The following is a 26,315-nucleotide window of genomic DNA, read 5'->3' as shown; positions in this document are numbered from 1 at the left end:
CAACCTGGGCCTTTTCAACTAGCATCTGCAGTGAGGATGGTCTCGTGGGACTGAGCCCTTAACTTGTGAGCTGTGGTGCCCACTCTGAGTAGTCAGCGTTAGAACAGAGTTGAATTGTGGGACACCCAGCTGGGGTCGGAGGATGGCTTGGTGTGTGGAGCACCCTCACATCTGGTGTCAGGAGTGCTGTGTGGCAGTGGTGTGAGAGTCAGGAGGCACCCGGGAGGAAGAGTGTTTTTCCCGTACAGGCACCATCACATTGATGGGAGAAATATTTAGCATTACAGCCATGGTAAGCAATCGGGCGAGATGCATTAAAGATTTGAAAGATGCATGTAATATCATCTCATTTTTCCAAACAGTCAATGATCCAAAAAACATACCTACTTTATGTATCTACCTATCTATCCATCTGTCTGTCTAGGCGTATCTACGTATGGGGAAAATAAAAAGATACTCACTAGCTTGTTGAGATGTGGGGAGGGGGTAGAAGTGGAGAAGACTTAGGGTAACCCAGAAAAAGCAAAAGAAAAAAAGGCTGTGGTTGATCAATAAAGCACGCGCATATTCACACTTGTGCATGTAGGAAAAACTGTGTGAATATACATGGAATATTTTAAAAATTATTTAGCAAATGTAATGGGGGAAAAGTTGCCATTTAATATAGCAGTGTAAACTTTTAGGTTGCCCGGGAATGAGGTGGATGTAGAGGCCTGTGTATAGAGAACTTTGCGTCTTACTGAGAAACATAAAGAAGGCTGGACAGAGGCATTGCGTGTTCCCAGGAGGAGACTCGATACTGCAACACTGTCTGCTCTCAAATTATTTTTCCCTGGATTGCAGCTCCCGTAGGATTCTTATGTTGCAATTTGGTGAAATATTCTGTATTTCATGGAAGAGAAACAGCCCACTTTGGGGGACCACAAAAGGCGTACAACAGTAAGCAGGACAGCATGGCAGTGGTGCAAGGCTGGGTCGTGGGTGGGTGACCAACTGTCCCAGTTTGCCCGGGACTGAGGGTGCCCAGGACCGGGGCTGCCAGCGATAAAACTGACACAGTCCTGAGCACACTGGGGTGAGTGGTCTGCGTAGCCGTGGGAAAGAGCGGGCAGCCCAGAAGCAAACGTTCACAGGGAACAGAGGGTCACACATCAAGGGGCAAAGGAAGGACTCTGTAAGAGGTGGTGCTCAGAGGAATGGTAACTATTTGGAAAAGAGCAAATCAGACCCCCCTCATACCATATTCCAAAATAAATCCCATATGGTTTGGTCAATTAGATATACATAAAAAGTGAAAACGTGAAACAGTGAGAATCTCTATAGGTAAACATTTCTGCCATTCTGATGTAGGGAAGAACGTTCTAAGAATAAATGCAGCAGAAGATACCACAGAACAAAAGACTGATCCATTTGAATATAGAGTTTATTTTTCATATACATCAGGAAACAGCACACATAAATGAGAAAGGGAAATTATAAATTGGAAGAAAGATTTGCAAAAATGAATGCTAGGCAAAACCCGCCTCAGCCAGAGGATCCCAGAGAGCCCTGGCGGCTAACCATGCGGCGGCATCCAGGGTGGGACCCTGGGACAGTGAGGGCCATAGGTGGGAACAAGGAAATAGAGTGACGTGTGGACTGTAGCTCGGAATAGGGCGTCAGTACTGGTTCATTAATATCGGCAAATGTGCCATCCCTCGGAAGGTGTTCACAGCGGGGAAACTGGGTGTGGGGCATGTGACAGCTCTCTCTACTATCTCCCAACTTTCCTGCAACTCCAGAGCTGTTCTAAAATCAATGTTTATTAAACATATTCCTGATAAAACTGGCTAATACATATACTATATAACTATATAAAACATAATAGAGAACTTATATTATATATAACATATGCATACATGCACACATAACATATAATACATATACCATAATGTATAACGTAACATAATATATAACTATACAACATACAAATTAGACAAATGAACATCTAAAGAAACTTGGGCAAAGCATTTAAATAGGTAAATAACAGAATAAATCAGTTTTACGCTCCTAAACTGCCACTGGGTTTGTAAATGGTTTCGTCGCTTCTGGAAAGCAGTTTGCCAACATGGATTAAGAGCCTTAAAATGTTCACACCTTTCAACTCAGTGAGTCCACTTCAGAGTAACCACCCTGCAGGCACGACCTGAGGTGCACACAGAGTTTGATGGGCAAAGACGTTCTTCCTGGGCTGTGTGTGATAGGAAATAATTGGAGACGTGCAGCACTCGGGGCCTCTTGTCGTCAGCTTTATGGTCTGCGTACTCTGAGCCTGTTCAAATGTATGGAAGAAGAGTGTGGCATCGAGGGCGCAGGTTTTGCAGACACATCTCAATTCAAGTTGAAGCACCATCAGCGGCCGTGTGATTTGGGGCGAATCACTTCACATTCTTTCTAAGGCCCAGTCTCTCGTCTGTAAAATAAGGCCAATAACACATGTAATCCATAGGGGTTTTGTGAAAATCAAATGGGATTATTCAAGTCTTTAGCACAGTGCCTGCCAGATAGCTTAGTAAATAGCAAGTGACACTAACTTACAGATGAGAAAATGGGAGCAGAGAGAGGACGAGTAACTTACCCAAGGTCACACAGCTGGTGAGTCGTGAGCTGGGACTCAGACACAGAACGCTTGACTTCACATCCCACGTTCGTAACCACAACTCAAGTCTTCGCTCTTATTGATGCAGTTCCGCTGCTGCTGCGTAATGACCTGCGAAAATGCTCATGGGAAAACGCTGAGTAAAAAAAGTACATACAAAATTATATGTACTGTATCAATCTGATTTTCCCCTGAAATTTTTGTATGTGTACTAAACACGCATAGATGAAAGACTGGAAGGAAATAGGCCAACATATTAAAAGGATGATCTTTGAGTAAAGCGTTGAGCACATAGGAGATGCTGTGTTCTCGCTGTGATCACTTGTGCTGGTGTTCTGGTGACTCACCTAAGCGCCTTGGGTGTGAAGGCAGCTGTGTTCTTCCTGCTCAGGACTCACTTCCTGAGCTGAGCATTCGCATCGCACTCCATCTGTCTGGGAACACTCTCCCCATTGCTTCTGTGAAGGTGACTTTTTTCCCTTAGCTCTCTGTGTCTCTTTCCCTCTCTTTCCTGTTTCTATTTCTCTCTCTGTGCTGTGTTCTGTGTCCGTATTCCATTTCACCACTTTTCTCCTTAGCTGTGCTCAATCTGCGGTTTAACCTGTCCATTGAGTTTTTAATATGAAACTTTTTTATTTCTGGAATTCTCTTTCAAAACTACTTGGTCTTTTTAAAAACAAAAGTCTGTTCTTTCCTCCCGTTTTCACCACGCCTTTAATCGTTTTAACACGGCCGTTTTAGCCTGTGGGTCAGAGGATTCCACCGTCTGAATGGCTGGCGTCGAATGCGGCTGCTGGTTCTCACAGGGGCTCGTGGTGGCGCTCTCGTGTGCTCTGTGAGTTTTTCTTGTGCATCGTGCTCAGAGCGGCTTTTCCTGTGGGGATCCTGCGGGAAAGATGTCTCTCTGGAACCGTCTTTGTTGCTTCTGGCGGGATTCGAGGGAGACCAACAGCGAGGGGTCCTTCATGCTGACTTTGACCTGGAGGATCACTGGACCTTGCAGGAGAGACACATCCTGAGGCCCAGGCCCGCGTGCAAGCAGGCTTGGAGCTCCCTGTCCTCATGGGGGACCTTTCCCTCCACCTCACCAGGCCCAGGCTGTCTCCACGCTCCTGAGCCGGTTCTGGTCTCGCTCGCCCTCACTGAAGCTGTGGGCCTGTGAAGGCTCCAACTTTCCACAGGGGTCTCGATTCCAACCCCGGCCGTACTGAGGTCCAAGGCTCTGTCTCCTGCCTCCACGTGGCCACCAGAACCTAAGCACCTCACTAGGGAGATGACCAAGCCACCGCGGCACAGCCTCAGAGCTGCTGAACTCCACGTCCGCTAAATGCTCTGGGCGTGGACCCCTAGGATTTTCTTCAGTTACTTGCAAACTCAGCTGTATGTTTAACAGGCTGCTGTTTTTTAATCCTTATTTCTAAGTGTGTCGCCCTGTGGGAGGACCTGCAGGTGATTTTGGCCCCCATGTTACTGGCAATGGACCCCAAAGATTATTTTTAAGGGAAAACGGTCTTAGGTGTCAGGCAACATTGACCTAGACATTGTTTTCTTTTAGAAGGTCATCCTGTTTCTTTCATAGGAGCATGTCAGTGGATTTTTTTCTGCCCTATTTCTTCATCTTTAAATAGTTTTTCTTGCCTAAAAACGAAAACAAAACTGTCAGCCTTCCAGTTACCTGTGCTCTGCTGTCTCCTGTGTTTTATTTTTATCCTAATCACGGCACATTTGGCAGGAAACCAAGTTTCTTGCCAGCTTCTTGCAAAGGACTCTAGTGAGGGTGAGGACAGGGATCCATCTCATATATGTGCTTGTAGATACACTATAAATGGGTCTTTTTTTTAATTTCTTTTTTGCCAAGGAAGATTCACCCTAATCTAACATCTGTTGCCAATCTTCCTCTTTTTGCTTGAGGAAGATTAGCCCTGAGCTAACATCTGTGCCAGTCTTCCACTATTTCGTATGTGGGTCACCACCACAGCATGGCTGACGAGTGGTGTGGGTCTACACCCAGCATCCAAACCCCTGAGCCTGGGCTGCTGAAGCAGAGCATGTGGAACTTCAACCACTCGGCCATGGGTGTGGCCCCTGTGAGTCATTTATAAAATGAGGAAAATGACCAGAGTAATGATTCCTAACTTTTTTTTATTAAGATTATGATAGTTAACAACCTTGTGAAATTTCAGTTGTGCATTATTGTTAGTCATGTTGTAGGTACACCACTTCACCCTTAGTGCCCTCCCCCCACCCCACTTTCCCCTGGTAACCACCGATCAGTTCTCTTTGTCTTTATGTTAACTACCACCTATGAGTGGAGTCATACAGAGTTCGTCCTTATCTGTCTGGCTTATTTCACTCCACATAATACCCTCAAGGTCTATCCATGTTGTTGTGAATGGGACGACTTTGTTCTTTTTTATGGCTGAGTAGTATTCCATTGTATATATATATCATATCTTCTTTATACAACCATCAGTTGCTTGGCTCTTAGGTTGGTTCCATGACTTGGCTATTGTGAATAATGCTGCGGTGAACATAGGGGTGAATGGGACTTTTGGAATTGCTGATTTCAAGTTCTTTGGATAGATACCCAGTAGTGGCATGGCTGGGTCATAAGGTATTTCTATTCTTAATTTTTTGAGAAATCTCCATAATGTTTTCCATAGTGGCTGCACCAGTTTGCATTCCCACCAAAAGTATATGAGGGTTCCTTTTTCTCCACAGCCTCTCCAACATTTGTCACTCTTGGTTTTGGATATTCTAACAGGTGTAAGGTGATATCTTAGTGTAGTTTTGATTTTCATTTCCCTGATCTTCCTGCCTTTACAACAGAAGTAAATATTTAAATGATGGCTATTTCTTGCTATTAACCCATGACCTATGTTAATTACCCATGCTTTATAAATGCTCCTTGTTTATAGATTGTTTCATTAGGTTAGTTAAAAAGTAACTAGGGAGAAAATAATGAAAGGTGAACTGAAGTCAAATGCAGACTTTCAACTTTAGGATATCACCTCCACTAAAAAGCCTTGTTCATCCCAACAGGTGTACTTCAGAATCCCATTAACTCTGAATCTTTCTGAAAAGATTGCAGCTTCTATTTAACTGTCTTTTAACATCAGAAAGGTTTTAAAAAATTAAAACCAGATTAATCTGGTATTACTGATATTAAATGATTTTTCCAAATTTTTATTCTCCTCTTTTGCTTATACATTACTTGTACTTTCACAAAGTACTGGAATAACTTTCAATTTCACTTTATTAATGAGTAGAAACTGTTTAGTGTTGAGAATAAGTAGTAAAAGTTCCCTATCATACACTGAGGGATTATCCAAATTTGGATCTCTGCCTTCAGAGAATATATTTCCTCAATGCAGTACTTCTTAGAATTTTTATTTTTTAAAGAGAAATTTTAAGAAAAGAACTCGAATTTCTTGCTAAAAGTAGGTATATTTAATAATACAAAGAAAATTGGTTAGTATATTTCTCTATAAATGTGTATGCATGCACAAAAATTGAAAGTTATTATATGTTCAAACATAACTTTTTATCTTTATCAAAAGTAGAGGTTCATTCTAGAAAATATACAAAACAGAGGGAAGAGTAAAGGGGAAAAATCCTACACATATAGAGCATGTTCATTTCTTAGTTTATTGCTACTTCTATAAAAATAAGATGCTACAAACTATTTTAAATCAAGCTTTTCCCCTTCAGCAATATCTGGTGAAGATCTCTAAACGTTATCTGGTGTAGAGCTAATTTATCATTTTCAAATATTTGAAACACAAAAATTTGTGCTATTCCTTATTGATTAATAGTCACTTTGATTCTAGTCACTTTGACTCCAATATTTCAAAAATATACTTATAATTTATCTTTATATTCATTTTATTTCCAGCAGACAGTTCTTAAGAAAAGAATTGACGGAATGAAAGATGTATAAATATTTAATTTTCACAGAAGTTGCTCCTCTATTTTTCTTGGAACACATTGTGCATTTTCAACTTTTTAATTCAGGCTTCTTAGATTTTTATATCTGGTTATATTTTTGGTTTAATTATTACAGTTCTTTCCTTAAAAGGTGCCAATAATGTGCATGCTGACATCCCTTTGCCAGTTTACCATTTTCTTTCTACTCATGTTAATATTTTGTTCATTTCACCTTAATTGTGTCTGCTTTCCTTGGCTCTACTATTCAAGCACTTGCCTTATTTTCATTAGTGATTATTCTGTTACTCATACTTCTGATTTGACCTTCCTTTCTGTGATGGCCTTATTTTACTCTTCAACATTTGTTCTTGAATTATTCTATTTCATTTTGTTATTCCTTTCCTAGATTTTTTCTGTGAGCCACTCATTCGCTTCTATAAAGATAATTGCTTCATTATTATTTTTTTTTAATTCACAATAATATGCAGCCACACTTCCTTTGTGGCAAGATCTTTAAGACAGTGTTCTCTCTTTGACATATATTAATGGTTTATTCATCCTTTTCTTACCTACTTTATATGTACATATATATATAATATATATTAACACACATATATATATTAATTTGTTTTATTTTTAGTTGTCATTCTTCTTTCTAAAAGTTTCTGTCTTCCTGGAATATTCAGAAAGTTCATATGGGGAGCAGCAAGATAAATATTCCTAATTCCCATGACACAGTTTTGTCTTTATGAATTAGAGTCTATTTAACATTTTTCCTCTGAAAAAAAGCAGATATCACTGAAGAATATCTCACCAAATATGCCCTTTCTGATATATAGATATATATATATTTTCAAACAAGCCTAAACTAAGGCTGTTCTTTTAAATGAATCTTAAAGGTCATCATTTTCATCATTGCAGTGGCTATTCTTCCTGAAGTTTTCATAATTTTTCAACTAGTTTCCAATAAAATGTTGCTTTCAACACCTTTCTCATGATAAAATTGATGCTAGGTTAATAATTTTCAACATAATACTATGCATCAAATTTAGATATATAGGACAGACCTGATGGCACAGCGGTGAAGTTCACACGTTCCGCTTTGGCAGCCCGGGGTTCACCGGTTGGGATCCTGGGTGTGGACGTGGCACTGCTTGGCAAGCCACGCTGTGGTAGGCGTCCCACATATAAAGTAGAAGAAGATGGGCATGGATGTTAGCTCAGCGCCAGTCTTCATCAGCAAAAAGAGGAGGATTAGTAGCAGATGTTAGCACATCTGCCTCAAAAATAATAATAATAAATTTATATGTATATATTTTCATTCATGTGTACATATATATATTTGTCTGTTAGGTATATATATAAAGTGTGTATGTACGCATATATATGTGTGTGTAGGTGTGTGGTGCATAGTGTGTATGTGGATACCTACATACATATGCACACAGTACTCTGGGGTACATATTTAATGTTAGTAAGTTTCCTTTGTAGGAAAATTTTAATAAATGAATATATGGGTACATCTCATTATTTATTTACCCTTGTAAAATGCTCATTTGTATTGCTTCTAAGAACTGAATTGGATTTTATTATGTTCTTTTTGTTGGCAATAGCTCTGTGCTTGTCTAGCTCAAGTATATTTACTAACCATTTAATCTCAGGTTTTGGATTATTTGATGTACCTTAATACTGATGACATATACTCTTATGAGAGGAAAAAAAGAATAATAAAATCTACCACAAATGTACAAGAATTCTTTTCAGATTCTGTGTAAAGAAAGTCCATGGCAATATGTTATTTTTCACAATTGAAAGAGTAACCAGATATATAAGCATTTGGTGAATATATGTTCACTAACGTAAAGGAGAAGCTGAAGAGGAAAATACAAATACTATGAAAATGACCTAGGAATAAGTCAGTATTGAGTGATAACAAGTTCAAAATAAAATTTGATTTTTAGGTCAAGAAAAGCGAGCAACTAGAAGACATTTTTCGATATAGAGTAGAGGAGATTGTCAGGGTTTAAATCTAGTTTTAGAGAAGTGTTCCTGAAAACAGCCAACTAATATGAATTCCTATAGGGGAAAGACAATAAGATATGAATTCCTATAGGGGAAAGATAATAAATGGGCTGATAGTGGGACAATATACATATCTATATACATATATATATATATTAGTAAATACAAGAGAAAAATAGGATTGCATTTGAAGAAAAGATATGTGATTGGTTACACTTTTTTGCTAGTCTTTTTTTATGCTGTCTACTTTGAAAATATATAAAGACAAAGCTGACTATTTGAATAAAATAAATATTCACCCGAGTTTCCTTACTCAAGCTACTTATTACTAAGTATTCATCTCTATTATCTCTAACATTCCTCCACTGAAACACATCTCACACGTATAAAAGAGTGGTTATCACTGTTTCTGGGGGATACTGGTGTCAAGTTTTTCTAATTCTAACCAAAACCCAAGTGTGTGAACATCTTTATGCAGGCCCATTCCAGCGTCACCAGGGAAACATCACGCCATCAGTGAGATAATGAGCTGATAATAAAGATAGCAGTTGAATAATAGATCTAACACAACATAGAGATACAGAGCCAAGAGGTGATTTGAGGGAAAGAGCAATGACAACAACCAAAACACAACATCAGTCATGTGCAGTGATGGAACAAATTGTACACTATTCTAACATCAAGATATGATGTTTGAATATTGCTGGCCTTGGTACTGATTCGTGATGTTCCCTGCATGATATAAAATAGAGTTCTTATTACCCCTTTGGCCTTCTGTCTTGAACTTTCAAGTTTTAGGAGCCAAATAAAGCAAAGGAATTATATTATATGTTGTAACCTGTCTGTAGATCCCAAGTCACTTCTCTTTGCATGTGTGGAGAGTGTAAACTTTGAATAGCTGAAGCATGTTCAGGAGAACAGAACAACTTTATTAGATCAATCACAATCCATGATAATTCTTTTGTGTGTATCACAGTAGGTATATTTTATTATAGTAACATAGTGCTCAAGTTAGCCTAGCTAAAACACTAATGGAACATATTGGCCATGTTAGTGAAAAATATGAAGTAAGGCTGGCTTCGGGCTTGTTTTGTTTCAACAGTTAAAGTATGCCATCGTTATCTTGTTTGTTTCCATCTCTCTCTTTTACTAGCTGACATTTCGTCTGAAGACTGACTTACCGTTATGATTACAAGATGTCTGCCAAGAGTTCCCAGATCTTCATTATTCTGTAATGAACTAAAGAGTAAGATTGCCAGATGAAATTCAGAGCACCCAGTTAAATTTGAATTTCTGATAAACAGCATTTTTTTTCGTATAAGTATGTCTTATGAAAAATTATTCATTGTTTATCTAAAATTCAAATTTAACTGGTCATCCTGTATTTTACTTGCTAAGTCTGGCAATCTTACTAAGGGAAGAAATACAGCTTTGCTTTGGGAAACTCTTAAAAACTGAGGAAACTTCTTTTCAGAAGTTCTCTCAAAATATCTTGTCATGTTTCATTTTCTCAATTTTGTCATGCATCATACCTGAATAAGTAATCATTCTCAGGAGATGAGATTTTGAATGTTTTGTTTAGACTGAGCTGCATGTTGCACTACATTTCCGAGAAGTATAACCATAATACCCTAAAATTTTGGGTGGTTATGAAGAGTAGGATACTAGCTAACTGTTGAGGAAGTGACAGCAAGAGTTATATTTCAAAATATAATGGCAGAGGCAATGTAACATAATTTTAAATAATACAGAATTTGAAGCCACACTGTGTGGATCTTCTGTGTGTTAGCAACGTAACCTCGGGCAAGCTGCTTAACCCCTCTGTGCATCAGTTACTTCACTTTTGAAACTGGCATTATAATAGTATCTACTTCATGATAGTTTTTATTTAATGTATATAAAGTACTTAAACAGTAGTTTGCCTATAGAAAATCTTTATCTTATAATCAGCATAAGGAAAACACACCTCAAAATGACATTTTGGAAAATCTACAAATGAATTATCATTAATTCATGAATGTCCTAATTTAGACCGAGTGGAAGAGTACCCTTAAAACTTATTTTTACTGATGTTTCTTGAGCATTTTGTTGGAAGAAAATTTATTGGAGCTGTGGACATCAATTTAGATACTTATTGAAGTTTAGCTAGTACCCAATTGTGTAATTTTCTTATTGTAGCAACAACAGTTAATATGAGATCTATCTACTTAATAAATTGTCGTGTGTACAATACAGTATTGTTAACCATGATCGCCATGTTGTAGAGCAAATCTCTAGAACGTCTTCATCTTGCGTAACGAAAACTTTACACCTATTGAATAACAGCTCCAATTTCCCCCTCCCCCAACCTCTGGCAACTACCATTCTTCTCTCTGCTTCTATGAGTTTGACTATTTTAGATAACTCATGTAAGTGGAATAATGTACTTACTTGTTCTTCTGTGGCTGGTTTATTTCACTTAGCATAATGTCCTCCAGGATCATCCCTTTTGTCCCATATGGCAGCATTTCCTTCTTTTTTAAGGCTGAAAAATATTCCATTGTGTGTATATGCCACGTTTTCTTAATCCATTCATCCATTGATGGGCATTCATGTTGCTTCCATATCTTGAGTGTTATGAATAATGCTGCAATCACACAATCACACAAGAGTCCAGGTATCCCTCTGAGATCCTGATTTCAATTCTTTTGGACATATACCCAGAAATGGGACTTCCGGATCACACAGTAGTTCTATTTTTAATCTTTTGAGGACCCACCACACTGGTTTCCATGGTGGCTGTCCCATTTCTATTCTCACCAAGAGTGTACAAGGGTTACAATTTCTCCACATCCTTGCCAACACACTAAAACAGTATGGTATTGGCATGAAGATAGACATATAGACCAATAGAACAGAAAAGAGAGCCCACATGGGTAATAAGAATACACAATGGGGAAAGGATAGTTTTTTCAACAAATGCTGGCAGGAACACTGGACATCTATATGAAAAAGAACGAAATTGGAACCTTAACTTTCACAATACACAAAAATCAACTCAAAATGGATCGAAGACTTAAAAATCTTGGAGCTGTAAAACTAGAAGAAAACACGGGGGGAAAGCTTCTTGACATTTGGCTTAGCAATTACTTTTTGGATATGAAATCTAAAAGCAAAAACAGATGTGGGGCTATATCAAACTAAAAAGCTTCTGCACAGCAAAGTTAGTAGCCAACAAAATGAAAGGCAAGCTATAGAATGTGAGAAAATATTTGCAAACTATATATCTGATAAAGGATTAATATCCAAAATATATAAGGAGCTCCTATAACTCAATAGCAATAATAATAAAAACAATATTCTCACTAAAAGTGGGCAAAGGACTTGAATAGACATTTATCCAAAAAAGACATACAAATGGGCAACAGGTATCTGAAAACGTGCTCAATGTCACTAAGCATCAGAGAAAGGCAAATTAAAACCACAATGAGGGGCCGGCCCGGTGGTGCAGCAGTTAAGTGTACACATTCCACTTCGGTGGCCTGGGGTTCGCTGGCTCGGATCCCGGGTGCGGACATGGCACTGCTTGGCAAAGCCATGCTGTGTAGGTGTCCCACATATAAAGTAGAGGAAGATGGGCACGGATGTTAGCTCAGGGCCAGTCTTCATCAGCAAAAAAGAGGAGGGTTGGCAGTGAATGTTAGCTCAGGGCTAACTTCCTGAAAAAAAAACCACAATGAAATATCACCAGACACCTGTAAAAATGTGACTATTAAAAAAAGTCATTGTTTCATAATTTCTGTAAATAATAAGACTAAATTATTCGTAGCTTTATGTCATAACCTCATCTTCACAAGTTCCTTACCATAATTGTTCAGTAGCCACATATATCTGCATATTCTCACAGACTAAGGTCCAGTTGAAAATTAGAGACTATCAAAGGAACAAAATGGAAGTATACTAATCAAACCTTATATTGATGCAATCTCTATCATCTTATCATATGTATTGATAGCAGAGAAAGAGAGTTCCATGCATATTCTTATTCCACTTTTCCTTGTAAGAACCGCATAATATAGTAATTAGGTATCTAGTGAAATCTGAAAATTTATTCGGCATTCTGACATTGTCTTAGTCCATTCAGGTCACTATAACAAAATGCCATAAACTGAGCAGCTTATAACCAACAGAAATTTATTTCTCACAGTTCTGGGTGCCAGGATGTCCAAGATGAAGGAGTTGGCAATTCGGGGTTTTGTGAGGGCCCAGCTCCTTCGATGGCTGTTTTCTTGCTGTGACCTCACGTGGTGGAGCACGCTGGTGCCTCTTTGATGAGGGCACTAAGTGCATTGCTAACTACTTCTGAAAGCCGGCACCTCCAAATACCCTCACAGTGAGGATTAAGTTTCAACATATGAATTTTGGGGCAACATAAACAGAAAGTCCACAGCAGATATTAAGAAAAAGTTTAGTGTCTTCATTTCTTTCTAACTAATCTGTTATTTGCTGTGAATTCTCTACCCGTAAGTAGTTTTCTGTAGCAGGCATAGGATGGGAGTTTTGGGGGACTTTGAAAGAGTCAACAGAATCCACTGGATTTATTTTAATGTTTTATACACAATCTCTGCTTGGAAAATGCAAGGAAATTTCGGTGTTTTTCCTATGTGTTCCCTTTACCTGGCCCTGTGTTCATGGAGCGGAAGAGTTGAAAAAGGCTGTTAAGATAGAAAGAGAATGTGGCAATGAAGAAAACAGGGAATCTTCAGACTGTTAAGATAGAAAGAGAATGTGGCAATGAAGAAAATAGAGAATCTTCAGATGCATAAGGTGGCCTCTAGGTTCTCCTGGGCTGGTGTACTCCAAAGAGGGTTTGGCTCAATCCTATCCCTGGGTGTGCAGCTGGTAGATGTGTCTCATGTTTACGGCTTCCTTATGTTGGATCTCATCTCTTTTTACATTAATTTAGGCTGGTAGTCCTTATTAGTAATCTTTGCTGCTGCCTCATCATCCCTTGGCCCTTATCTCTCAATGTCTGCCAGGTTCTGCATTTGGATTCTTGCCTGGGTTGCCTTCGGCCTCCATTTCAACAGTGACTTTTACCTTTTGAGCCCTAGCACATTTATTGAGGTCTTCTTGGCTCTCAGTATGGTTACGTCTATTGACTCTAAAAAGCACGTGGAGATTTCTGGGTCTCACTATGCTGAAAGGAGATGAAAGATATTCAAGAGTGTCAGCTACTCCCTCTTCCCAGATAACAAAGCTGATCCTCTCTCTTTTCTTTACTGGAACCCACCGACGTGGGAGAAGAGCATTGTGTGGAGTATCTCCTTCATAAATCTCAGATATCCAGTGTCTAAAGACATATAAAATACTTTTATTACAGGTTTGAAATTTGCACAAGTCAGATTAAGACATCTGCCTAGATTCTTGCTTTTATATATGTGGCTTACTTCCATAAAATCCTGGGACCAGGACAGGTGGTGTTTCCTTCTTTTCTTTCACTGTCTGGTTGGGGATTCCCTTATGCTAAACTCTGTCTATGATCAGGTCCTCAAAGCTTAGCTCTTGATACGATAAATGCAAAGAATAGGAATATAGGAAATAATTTTTTTCTAAGCTTTATATTCAAAAGCTAAGTAATTTTCTATTCTTCACTATCTTGCAAAAAAATCCATTCATGCATATAATTAATGAATTCTTTAAGATATTTAAGAACACAAAGGATGAGTTCAATGTTAATTTGTATATACGTATATACCTATATACATATATATGTGTATTTCAAGATATTTCCTTTGGTACATTAATATGTAGAGAGAGCAGAATTCTCAGCTGCTACACATTTTTGGGGGGAACATGATCACATTTAAAGAAAACTTGTCAAAAATGTTAAGAAAGGGAAAAAATGTTGTAGAAGCTTGCTAGTGGCAAATAAACGGAGGCAATCCATAAGGGAAAGGCTCCCTCATGCAATATCCCTAATGATCACTTTGCTGGGCTTTACAAGAGTGATTCTTTTTAGGAGAAAATTCCCACAAATTTTGTTAGAATCTTAAAGTAACTGAAAAAACAGTTTTACAAATTCTGCTCTAAATTGCTTAATCTTCTAGCTTCTTGCCAAGGGGTAATTTGGGGGAAATAGCTATGGGATATCCATATTGGAATATCCATATTTTGTACCCCTTATCTGAAAGATGGTAAAGCATTTGCCTATAAAAATAAAGGAGGAACTTAGAATTATAAGTAAAAAAAACCTTAGCCACCATCTCTGTCGAATATGATACTATGTTTTATATTTGAGATTTTCTTAGCCAAGTAGAATTTTAATTTTGATTTTTGCATGAGAATGCTTCTTTTCAAGTACTAGTTATACCACTTATTATTAGAGACAAGTCACTTACTCTTTCTAAGTCTCAATACCTGTATCTCTGAAATGGCTCAGGTGGACAATATATGAGACAGATGGAAAAAATGTTTTATTTTTGGAACACAAATACCCATTGTATGTATTAACATTAAGGATATACTCATCTGAAAAAAATCTGTTTTGTGAGTGTTAGTAGAGACTTCTATAGAGAGAAGATGTGTTAGATATTTTTAATTGGTAAATAAACAAGCTAATGAGCTCTATTTTATAAAAGAAACAGAATAGTAAATATAAATGACAAGACTTTTATCCAGATTAGAATACAAAAATATTATTATTTGACAGAGTAAATTTAACATCACTTTATTTTCCTTACAGTGGAATTGGATTTTAACAGACGTGGGTATATTGGATATATATGACATGGAGTATCTTAAAGGTGATGACATTTTAAATGGTTTTCCAAAGTGGAAAATAATTTTAAAAAGAAAAAGCAAAGACATAATTTATTTTCTGTACCAGATGAAGCAAGTGCATAGTGTACAGTTTTTTTTTCAAGATGACTTAAAAGAGTATGTTTGCTATATTTAATTTTTTGTCACTAGATGGCAAAATACTATATGTAAAAATAAAGAACTTATGACAGTAATGAGATTAAATTAATGGCAAATAAACGCAATTGTGTAAATTGTCAGAGAATACCGTTTAGTTCAAGTAACAATAACCCCTTTAAAATTAAAATTCATTATGTAAGGCTTTATCTCAAGGTTATTTTTGTCACAATAATTTAATGATAATCATGTGTAAATCTAAATTTTCATTTTTAAGCACCAATATGGATATAGTATACAAAAATCATTATATTCCAGTGTAGAGTAAACTTGGAAGACTGTTACATTGAAATAAATATCAAATGAATGAAAATAATTTTGTTTTAAAAAACCTCAATTTAATAAAGGGGGAAACATTTATGTGCAACATATAGTGAATGCTGAAATTATTTCAGTCATTCACGTGTTATGTATTTTAATAATGCTACTAGAAAAATAATGTTTTCAATCTAATTTACTCTAACCTACATTAAGTTTGCTGGCATTGTCATGAAAGAGAAAGACGTGAGACCTAGTATTTTCATTATTACTGCTGCATACAAACTACCCTAAATGCGAAGTTTTTTAAAACAACAAATTCTTTGCTCTTGAGTTTTTAGTTTTTTTATTTGAGCAGTGTTCAGCCAGAACAGCATATCTCTAATCTATGTGAAACAACTTAATTGGGGCTAGAAGATATCCAGTAATTCATCGTGGCTGATTGTTGGCTGGAAACTCAGCCGGGACTATCAACTAAGGCTTAAATTTTCTTCCACATGGTTATCTGGGCTTTTTTCCACTTCATAGCAGGATAGATATCAAGAGAGAGGACACAGAACTTGACAGTCTTCTAAGAAATTAGGGCTGAAACCAGCAGAGAGTCACTTCCGCTATGTTCTATGAAACACTCTCCGTTCTGGTTACACAGTTCAGATTCAAGGGGGTAGAGAAACAGACTACAGGTTTCTGAGGGGAGAGACAAAGAATTTATAGTTCTCCTTAATCTGCAATAGTCTACCCTCTACCCATAATTATTTACATAACACTCACCTTTAAAATACCCTATAAGACATAAAGATTTATCTCATTAGTCATCATACTCAAATCTGGAGTATTTTCGTTTGTTTCAGGAGATGCAGATGTGGGGGTTGTTTTTAGATGTGGTTTCTATTGGTCTAAAAAAACATGAAGTAACATGAAAAGTTTTGTGCCCTCCATATACCCAAATAAAATGACAGATACAGGAAAAAGGTAATGGACACTTTTATTCAAAAAGGAGGAGAATGGGAGGCAGAGAGAAATCATTAGTTCATAGCGATTCTGAAATCTCTGGGTGTGTATTGCCAGTTGCTTGATTAGCGCTCAGTGCCGCACTCTGGGAATGGTTTTCTATGGCTCTTCGTTTCCCTCTCTAAGTTCTTGGCTCTGCCCTTTGCCATTAGAAATATTCCAAAGTTGCAGCTGCATAGCTTTCTCAGTCTGGGTCACGGTTCTGGGAAGTTAAGGGCGTAGAGACCACTCTTTGTTTTAAACTCTCTCTGTCCCTTTCAGTTCAAGTGGATTAATCTTTTGAAAATTTGTGAGTTTCTTTTCTGCAATTTATATTCAATTCAATGAGACGAAGTGTGAGACAAGCCCAGATTTCTTTCTAAGGAAGGCCCTTCTCTACCCTACATCATGTTTTAGGCTGCCATTGGACAACACTCTTCTGCTGCTCAGAAGCTCTTCATCTAGCTGCACGGGTCTGTGAGACAGGGCCATAAATCTTTCTGAGGTCTTAGCAAAGGGTCTTACAAGATCCACCATTGACATTTTTGACTCAGAGACCACTTTACTGGATTTAAAGTCCCACTGAATTGAATCTTTTACCTGAAGCCTTTTATTACTTTGGTAACTTATTGTTGTTTAAAGACTTGGAATGAGAAAGTTTTATTTTCAAACACAGTCCTGCTCTTTTATTTTTCCTTTAAATTCCACCTGAAGACTGAGAGTTCATCTTGGCTCTTCTCAAAGCTTTGTACTTTTTCATAAGAAGCTCAGAGAAGTCAGCTAGTAGCTGCAGCATTCTTCCTGGAAACCTTGTAGGCCATATCTGTGAGTTAATTAGATACCATTTCTATTTTCCAGAACATCTCAAGCAACAGTACTGGCAAATGTTATTTCACTTTCCTCTTATATTCAATAGCAAGATCACTGTCCTTCCAGCTTTCACCAATAGTGTCCTTGGGAGCTTTCCCCACCACTCCATTTCAAAGCTAATTCCACAAGTTTTAGATTTTTGTTCCAGTAGAACACCATCTCAAGAACTAGTGATACTAGTAGCACCACGTATACTATTTATAAAATAATGTCACATATCTTTCCTTATAAATAAGCTTTTTTTATTTTGGAATACTTCAAGAATTACAGAAAAGTTGCAAGATAGTTCAGGGAGTTCCCAAATACTCCATACTCAATTTCTTCCACTGTTAACGTCGTACAGTGAAATGGAACAATTGCAAAAACAAAGAAACTGGCATCGCTACATTAGTATTAACTAACTCTAGACTTTATTTGGATGTCACTAGTTTTCCCATTAATTTTCTCTTTTTGTTCCAGATTCAAATGTAGGGTACCACATTATAGTTAGTTCTCAATATCTTCCCAGTCTGTGAAAGTTTCTTAGTCTTTCCTAATCTTCTGTGACTTTGACAGTGTTTAGAAACATTGACCAATTATGTAGAATGTACCCAACTGGGGATTCTCTGATTTTTTCTTTTTTTTTTTATGGTTAGACTAGTATATGGTTTTTGGAAAAAATAACACACAGTACTCTTCTCGTTACATCATATTGGGTGCTACATGATATCAACAAGATTTCATTGGGGATTTTAACCTTCGTCACTTAGTTAAGGTAGTGTTTGCCAAATTCATCCACACAAAACTTACTAATCGACCTTTCTATGGTATATTCTTTGGAAGCAAGTCACTACGTGTAGCCCTCCCTCAAGCAGGGCCTAGAAGGTGATTAACTTGTACCTCCTGAAAGAGGAGATGTATCCATATATTAATGTGGTTCTTCTGTCAGGAAGATTTGCTGCTTCTCCTCGTGTATTTATTTATTTAATCATTTATTTATGTTAGTATGGACTCATGAATATGTATTTTCTATTTTTGGTTATAATCCAATACTGCATTATTCATTCATTCCTCAAATTGACCCAGCTTTGTTTACCGGGTGCTCTTTCAGGTTGGCTAATGTGTTCTTTTAACATACCCTATTCTTCTGAATTTTTTAATAAACTTATTAAAATTTTAGGATAGATGTAGGTTTACAGAAAATTTGTCAACGTAGTGTAGAGAACTCACATACACCCCACATCCAGTTTTCCTATTATTTATACCTTACATTAGCATGGTATATATGTCACAATTAATAAACCAATAGTGGTATATAATTAACCAAAGTCCACACTTTATTCATATTCCCTTAGTTTTTCTCTAATGTCCTTTTTCTGTTACAAGATTCCATCCATTTAGTTGTCATATCGCTGTAGTCACATCACATTTAGTTGCAGACTGTGACAGTTTACAGAATATCCTTGAGAGTTTTGAGTAATACTGGTCAGATATTTTGAAAAATATCTCCTAGAATTTTTCTGATATAATTCTCATTTTTTGACTAGGGTAATAGGGTAATGGGTTTTGGGGAGGCCAACCACAGAGGTAAATTGCCATTCTCTTCATATCATATCAAAAGTATGTCTTACGACTATTGATCTTAACCTTGAACAATTGACTAAGAGAGTGTTGGTTAGGTTTCTATACTGTAAAGTTACTGTTTTCCCCCTTTTCTGTACTGTACTCTTTGAAGTAAGTCACTGTAATCAGCCCACACTGAAGGAGTGGAGAGTTATGCCCTCCTTCCTGGAAGAGGAAGTATTTATAGAAATTATTTGGATTCCTCTCCAATGGGGATCTATCTATTCTCTCCCACTAATTTATTTATTCAATCATTTATTTGTATCACTATACACCAATGGATATTTATTTTGTACTTTAGATTATAATCCAATAATGCATTATTTATGTGGTTGTTCAAATTGTGCCAATTTGTTATTTCAGTTAGCTCCTGTGTCCCTTTGACATATTCCTTCATTTTGTTGTTTTGTGAGTTCTTCCATACTTTCTGGCACTATAAGATGTTCCAGACTCTCGTCACTTTTGTTTATGAAAAGTCAAGTCTGATTTAAGACTTTGATCTCAAATTCAATTTACATTTCATATCTTTCCCAGTCTCAAATGCAGACTTAAAACATACCTCTAGTTTAATGGCGATAGTGATTTGGGAGATAAAAGGCAAAACCTGATTTTGTGACACTTTTTAGTCCCATCCTCCTTAAGGTCAATCTCCTTTGGTGCTGGAGGTAAAGAGCGGGAGGAAACATGAACATCTCATGGAAACTGCCATTGAACATGGCAGAGTAATATCCCTGTTCCAATTTAGGCCAGATGGCCATCTTATATTTGCTGCTGGTGTTCTATACTGTTTGGGGAATGTAAACACTTCACAGTAGCCACAGACACAGATACTAGTGAAATCCACTTTTACAATCTCCAATTAAATTACAATGGAGTGGGCCCTTTGGTTTTATTCTTGTTTGTATGACAATAGTTACATCTCTCACCTTTAGCAATCTTCTAGTACATTGAGACTTTTAAACATCTTATATTTCATATATTGGAACTCAACATCACATTACCATGTAAAATACTCTCTTATACATATTTGCATGTAGCTCCATAACAATATGCAACAATCGAAACAACTATCAGAACTTGTAACCAAAGAAGTGTATATAGTGAAAATTAAGCAACATTATCATCCTTTCTTCATTAAGTTTCACTAATATAGAGAATCTGAGGCTTCTTTCACGGCTATAAGTTAAAGACAAATTCCTCATCCTACATATTGATAAAACAATTGATGAGAAATATTTTACGCTGTCATAGAGTAAGAATAGAAGTCACAGTAACAGGCATAACAACTATGTATAAATAATTATGTCATTATGTCAAAATATAGGAAATATTTATATCAAAGTTGTGATGAAACAGAATTTGGTTCAACTTAGTTAAAAATGTAAATATTAACTATATTCCAAATAGAATGTTATTACTTGGAATCTCATCATAAAGAAAATATATCTTACAGTCTAGGAATTCCATCCAGTAGAAGCACCAAAGATGATGATAAGTATATACAATTCTGATTAAAATTTATGTAAGTGAGATGAAATAGTAAGATTTGTAATTTGTGGAAATGAACCATATTTCTAAGCATTCTCACCCATTCCAATGACAGGAATGTCAGAATGCCTTGTGAAGGGCCTGGAAAAGAGGAGAGGAGGGGAGGGAGATTGGCTACAAAGGATTTGACTGTTTCTCTTTCCCACACTCACTGTAGCACCTTTTTAAAAAACACAGATTGTTTAGATGTTCAGTACACTTGAAATATTTATGTGGGCTAGGGACAATTTGAATTCTAGTTTGGAAGGCATTTGAGTGTGGAACCTTGGAGTAAAGCAAGTGATAATTAGTGAAGAGAAGAAAGAGGTGGACATTTTCAGCAGAGCATGCGGCCTATGAACAGATCTTGAGTCAGGGAATGTGGAACGTCAGAGACATAGCTAACACATACACCTCCTTCATGTCTGTCTTTCTGCTTCAGCCTCACCCTGGCAGGCACTTGTAATATAAAATAGGAGAAATATTATTAATAAAGAGAATTCTTTACCATATGGATGTACTTTGAAGAAGAATATAAAAACACCTAGTGCCTTCCTAAAATTAAGCAAGAAAATTTTGTTTTCTTTGTATGCTTGTTATAGTTCTCAGAGAAGGAGATGTTGGCAGGGTGGTGACAGGAGGAAGAATGAGAGAAGTACAAAAATGTAAGGAGCAAGCAGGGTCAGGGCACTACTTACCACTCCTTGTTAAGTAAAAACTGAACAGTAATTGAAGAAAATAGTAATAGCAGGGGCAGTAGTAGCAGTATAAGTAATGATAAGAAAAACAGAAATAACAATGACTTCTTTTCATTATTTATATGTTTTAGATGTTTTCAATAGACGACCTCACTCTAATAAACTCTATTGAACACCACTCTATTGAACACCACCAACCCTATCAACATGCTGAGGTGGGTGATAATAGTGTATACGTTTTACTGTAAATTTAGGTTTAGAGAAGTTATTGTCTTACTTAATGTTAAACACCTAACAAACGGTGGAAATGAAAAAAGAACCAAGGGACTGAGTAAATGGTTGGAACTGTCCTCACTGCGACCTGCATTACTATTACTATTAAGATTTTCTTTCTTTAATTGGTCTGCTCTATTTTTCTGGTAATGGACTCCAGGTCTCCAACTTCTCTCCCCTCCTTCTCTCTTAATTCCATCCAATCAGGCTCTTGACCTCTCATCACTCCAACGAATCTGATTTCATCAATGTCACTCATGATATACAGCTTCTTAAATTTAGTGATCTATTTGCATCCTGGTTTTATTTGATTTATTAGAAGCATCTGACACAACTCCTTTCTCCTTCTTCTACTTTTTTCACTTGACTTTCAGGACTGAATACTCTGTGGGATTTTCTCCCCTATCGCTAGAGTTGCTTCTCGGTTTCTGTGGCTGCATCCTCTTCTCTTGGGCTTTTAAACTTGCAGAGGCCTTAAGCCTAGTCCTTGCTGATCTCATTCATCCTCATGGCTTAAATACTACCTGTGTACTCACAGCTGTCAAATGTGTATCTCTAATCCACAATTCTTTTGTGAATTCCCACACTTAGGTTCTCGTACTTAAAACGTATATTCATCACCACCTGGTTGTCTCTTAGAGATCTTAAATTTAATATGTCCAAGTATAAACTCAGGATGATCTCACAAAAATCTTATCTATCTGCAGCCTTAACTATTTCAGTTGATGGAAAATTCTTCCTTCTAGTTTCTCTGGCCAAAAAAAATCTTTGTTTTACCCTAGAATCCTTTATTTATTTTTAAAACACTACGTCTAAACCATCAGAAAATCATGCCAGCTCTACCTTAAAATATATTGAACTCCAACCACTTCTTCCCATTTCTACTTCTCCCGCTCTAGCCTGAGCCACCATCACCTCTCGCCTGGATTTCCATAAGAGCCTTCTACGAGTTCTTCCTAATGCCCAAGAGCTTAGACCCTGAAACACAGCTGCCAAAGTGAATCTTTTAGAACATAAATCAGATCACACCACTCTTTTGCTTAAAACTCTGTATGGCTACTCTATATTCAGCATAAAAGCCAAGATATCTGCAATGCTTATCAGTAGAGTGATCACATAATTTATGATCCAACCTAGATTAGAGAGTGAAAGAAGGACTTATAGCAATTATGACAGAAGAGTAGACATAAAAATAAGTTGGCCAGGACAAGTGGGATGTTTCCTCGCCCTACTACTGAAGTGCATGATGATTTGCCCCCATTGCCTATCTGATCTCTTCTGCCATCACTCTTCTTTGTGTTGATTCTGTTTTCATTACTCGCACTTCCTTTCTGTTCCTCAAACACACCACGCAGCCAGGCACACATCTACTTCAGGACTGGTGCTCCCACCCTGTTCTCTCTGCCTAGAATATTATCTCGAGAATTCACTAGGATTACTGGGTCCTACCCTGACCCTCTATTTAATACTGAAATCTAAACCCTCATCAACATTTCTGTAATGCTGTGAATCTTATACTGGAAAACTATGCACATAACAAAGTGCTGAGTATATTGTAAAAAATAAATGCTAGCTATTATCATCAGTAGCATCATTATAACTAGATATTCCTTTGGTAAATCAATAAATTTTGAAAAGCTTTAAAGAATGGCAGATACAAAGTATGGCAGCTACATTGGTATGTTTACCTAATTATTAATATGCTATTAATGCTCAGAATACCTAGAAATGGGTTTAGAGATGGATACAAGCCATTTGACTTTGAACAGTAAGATCTAGGTATACCACGTTAGAATCAGGATAGTGCTAACTCTGATATATATCCATATATGTGATTTGTAAAATACATATTTTTTAAAAAGTAAATACAGAGTTTTACAAGATATTTTCTTAAACAATCAAATATTCTGCACTACAGCCTTTAAAAATTTGCATAGCCTTTTCATGTCCTGAAAGAAAGAGTCATACAGTGTGGGCTTTATCAATCTGTATTTTTCAGAAGTATTCTAAACATACTCATCAATCCACCACAGACAACCTACTACCTAAACACCTTTCCCTTTTTTTTGTAATTTCAGATAAACTCAAGAACACTAAAATAATAACAATAACGTACCAATGAAAATACTAATAGTATCTTCCTCCAGGCAAATATTTTAAAAATAGGAATAAGCATTTTATAAAGTCTGTTCTTTTTAGAATTACAAATAAAATTTGTTTGAAAATAGATATTTAGATAGATAGTTGTATATGTAATGTGCACAATGTATATTAATATTGAATGACTAATCTCCTGTCTGAGATTTCCATAAGTAAAAGGGAATGCTGGCTGTGTTAGGCAGGGTTCTCCAGGGAAACAGAACCAGCAGGATATAGAGATAGAGACAGAGGCAGAGACAGAGATAGAGGTGTACAGAAAGAGATTTATTATGAGGGATTGGCTCATGTGATTATGGAGGCTGAGAAGTTCCATGATCTGTAGCCTGCAAATGGGAAGCCCAGGAAAACTGGTGGTGTAGTTCTAGTCCAAATTTGAAGAGCTGAGGAACTGGAGAGGCAATGATGTAAGTCCCAATCTTAGTCCAAAGGCTCAAAAACCAGGGGTGCTGAAATTCAAGAGCAGGAGAAGACAGATGTCCCACCTCAACAGAGAACAAATTTGCCCTCCGCTACCTTTTTGTTCTATTCAGGCCCCCAAGGTATACAATGATGCCTACCCACATTGGTGAGGATGATCTTTTTCACTCAGCCTACTGATTCAAATGCTAATATCTTCCAGAGACACCTTCATAGACACACCCACAAATAACGTTTTACCAGCTCCCTGGGCATCCCTTAGTCCAGTTGAGTTGTCACAAAAAATTAACCATCATTGCTGAGCAGTGATCTCTTTCTAAATTAGTGATTAGTTTATTCAGCAAACATCTGCACAAAACCTATAATATGAAAGCAATGTACTAATATATTTATTCCTTTAGTTTACTAGATTTACAACATAATTTAAACCAGCTGGTTACCTTCTATCTTCTATTCATCAAAATCTAATCGTACCATGTAATATTTTTCCTCCATAAGGGGAATTACATTCTCGGATGCTTCACTAGATGATTTTTAAGGCACTTGAATCTACTTGTTGCCTAACATTCTACAGGGTTCAATCTGGACCATTCCTGGGAACTCCTACAAAGTCTTATAACTTTTCTGGGAAATTAAGCTATAGTGTCCTAACTAAGAAGATTATTTTGAGGACAAGCATAACATGGGCTTCTCCTTTTACTTGTCTTAATACTACACATTATCACAAGGTTATGGAAATTGTTCAGTAAATAAATATCCACAATGTGAAAGTGATAAAGAAATGCAGATTTCAATTTCCATTATTCCTTTGAATATTAAATATCATCTCTGTCCGACTTCTTTTGAAAGAGGTCCTCAGAGTTATCAGAGGACATAGGTAAGTGTTTTTTCTCCTTTGAAGCGAGGTACCACGGCATAAGTGAAGCTATGTGTAATTCAAGATTAGGAAATTTGAGCTTAAATTTTGCCTTTAATGTTGTCTTATGCTGTAGTCTTAGATGAGTTAACTCAAAGTGGAGGTGAAAGGATAATGATTCCTTGAGAATTTTTGTGAAAATGAATTGAGATGGGATATCTAACCCTCAGATTACAGGGCAAATAGTTATTGCTGTTTACCCTCTGGGCACATTTTAACTTCATATAATTTTATGTCATTTTACAAGGAATTTACAAATATCATAAAGACTTACTGAAATCAACTTTATTAAATATTAATACATTTTAAATATAGTAAAACTATTTTAATCAGTAAATTTTTGTCCATAGACATCACTGGAGATGAAAGAATACTTTCATCTTTTAACAATGTGGGACTGTCCAGATTTTTATTTCAAACTGTTGCGTGAAGTACTTTCCTTTGAAGGACTAACTGGAGGAGAATACTGTATTTCCATTTTTTTTTCTTGGAAATACATTGTTTAGGGATCAATTCTTAAGTTTGAGAAAATTTATTTAAAATATCGTCATCTGAAGACACATAGTCTGATTTCATTAATATGAAAATTTCATCGTACCGTTAGAGCCTAAGTGCTGCAGTCTTTTCCTTTACATTCATTCATTCTTCTGATCGTATTCACCTTATGGCTATGGAATGTGAAATTTCTTCTCTTTGTCATCATGGTTGGAAAATAAAAACTTCTAATTCTCATATTGAGTGGATCTGAAAGCAAACTACAGAGATGCTGCCCCTAGTATTTTCTAACACTTTCTTAAAAGATGATGCAATAGTTGGATAACACAATAAAAACACAGAAAAATAACAATTTATTCCACTCTTGTGTCCTCCTCCTAAGTGATCTCACCACTCTTTTGTTTTCTTATTACTTATCTTTTTCCAGCTTAGTTGGAATAACTGATGAGTAATCATGAGTAATGATGGAAGAATTCTTAAGATGATGAATTAGAAAAATGTTTCAAATACAGAGAAAATAAAATCATGATCTCATAATTCATTTTAGATTCTTTACAGAATCCAA

At 36.8% G+C, this 26,315-nt stretch overlaps 1 protein-coding gene across 7 annotated transcripts in view; it reads right to left on the bottom strand.

The window, feature by feature from the left end:
* Positions 1 to 1,405: 1,405 nt before the first annotated feature.
* LOC138922187 (uncharacterized) overlaps positions 1,406 to 26,315 on the bottom strand; it is a 77,718-nt gene continuing 52,808 nt past the window's right edge. For 3 of the 7 annotated variants that reach the window (XM_070259025.1, XM_070259027.1, XM_070259026.1), the window contains 5 exons: positions 11,018 to 11,213; positions 9,769 to 9,826; positions 7,633 to 7,732; positions 2,618 to 3,634; positions 1,406 to 2,452 (listed from right to left, as the gene is read on the bottom strand). In XM_070259025.1, the coding sequence (XP_070115126.1) occupies positions 3,498 to 3,634; positions 7,633 to 7,732; positions 9,769 to 9,826; positions 11,018 to 11,213 (491 nt within the window). In that variant the 3' untranslated portion in view covers positions 1,406 to 2,452; positions 2,618 to 3,497. Of the gene's footprint in view, positions 2,453 to 2,617; positions 4,277 to 7,632; positions 7,733 to 9,768; positions 9,827 to 11,017; positions 11,214 to 26,315 lie in introns of all 7 variants that reach the window. The other 4 variants (XM_070259031.1, XM_070259030.1, XM_070259028.1 and 1 more) reach the window with 4 other exon arrangements.

This window comes from Equus caballus, unplaced genomic scaffold (genome assembly GCF_041296265.1).
Source record: "Equus caballus isolate H_3958 breed thoroughbred unplaced genomic scaffold, TB-T2T haplotype2-0000564, whole genome shotgun sequence".
Classification (NCBI taxonomy): domain Eukaryota; kingdom Metazoa; phylum Chordata; class Mammalia; order Perissodactyla; family Equidae; genus Equus; species Equus caballus.
This window is presented reverse-complemented; position numbering and strand designations above follow the sequence as displayed.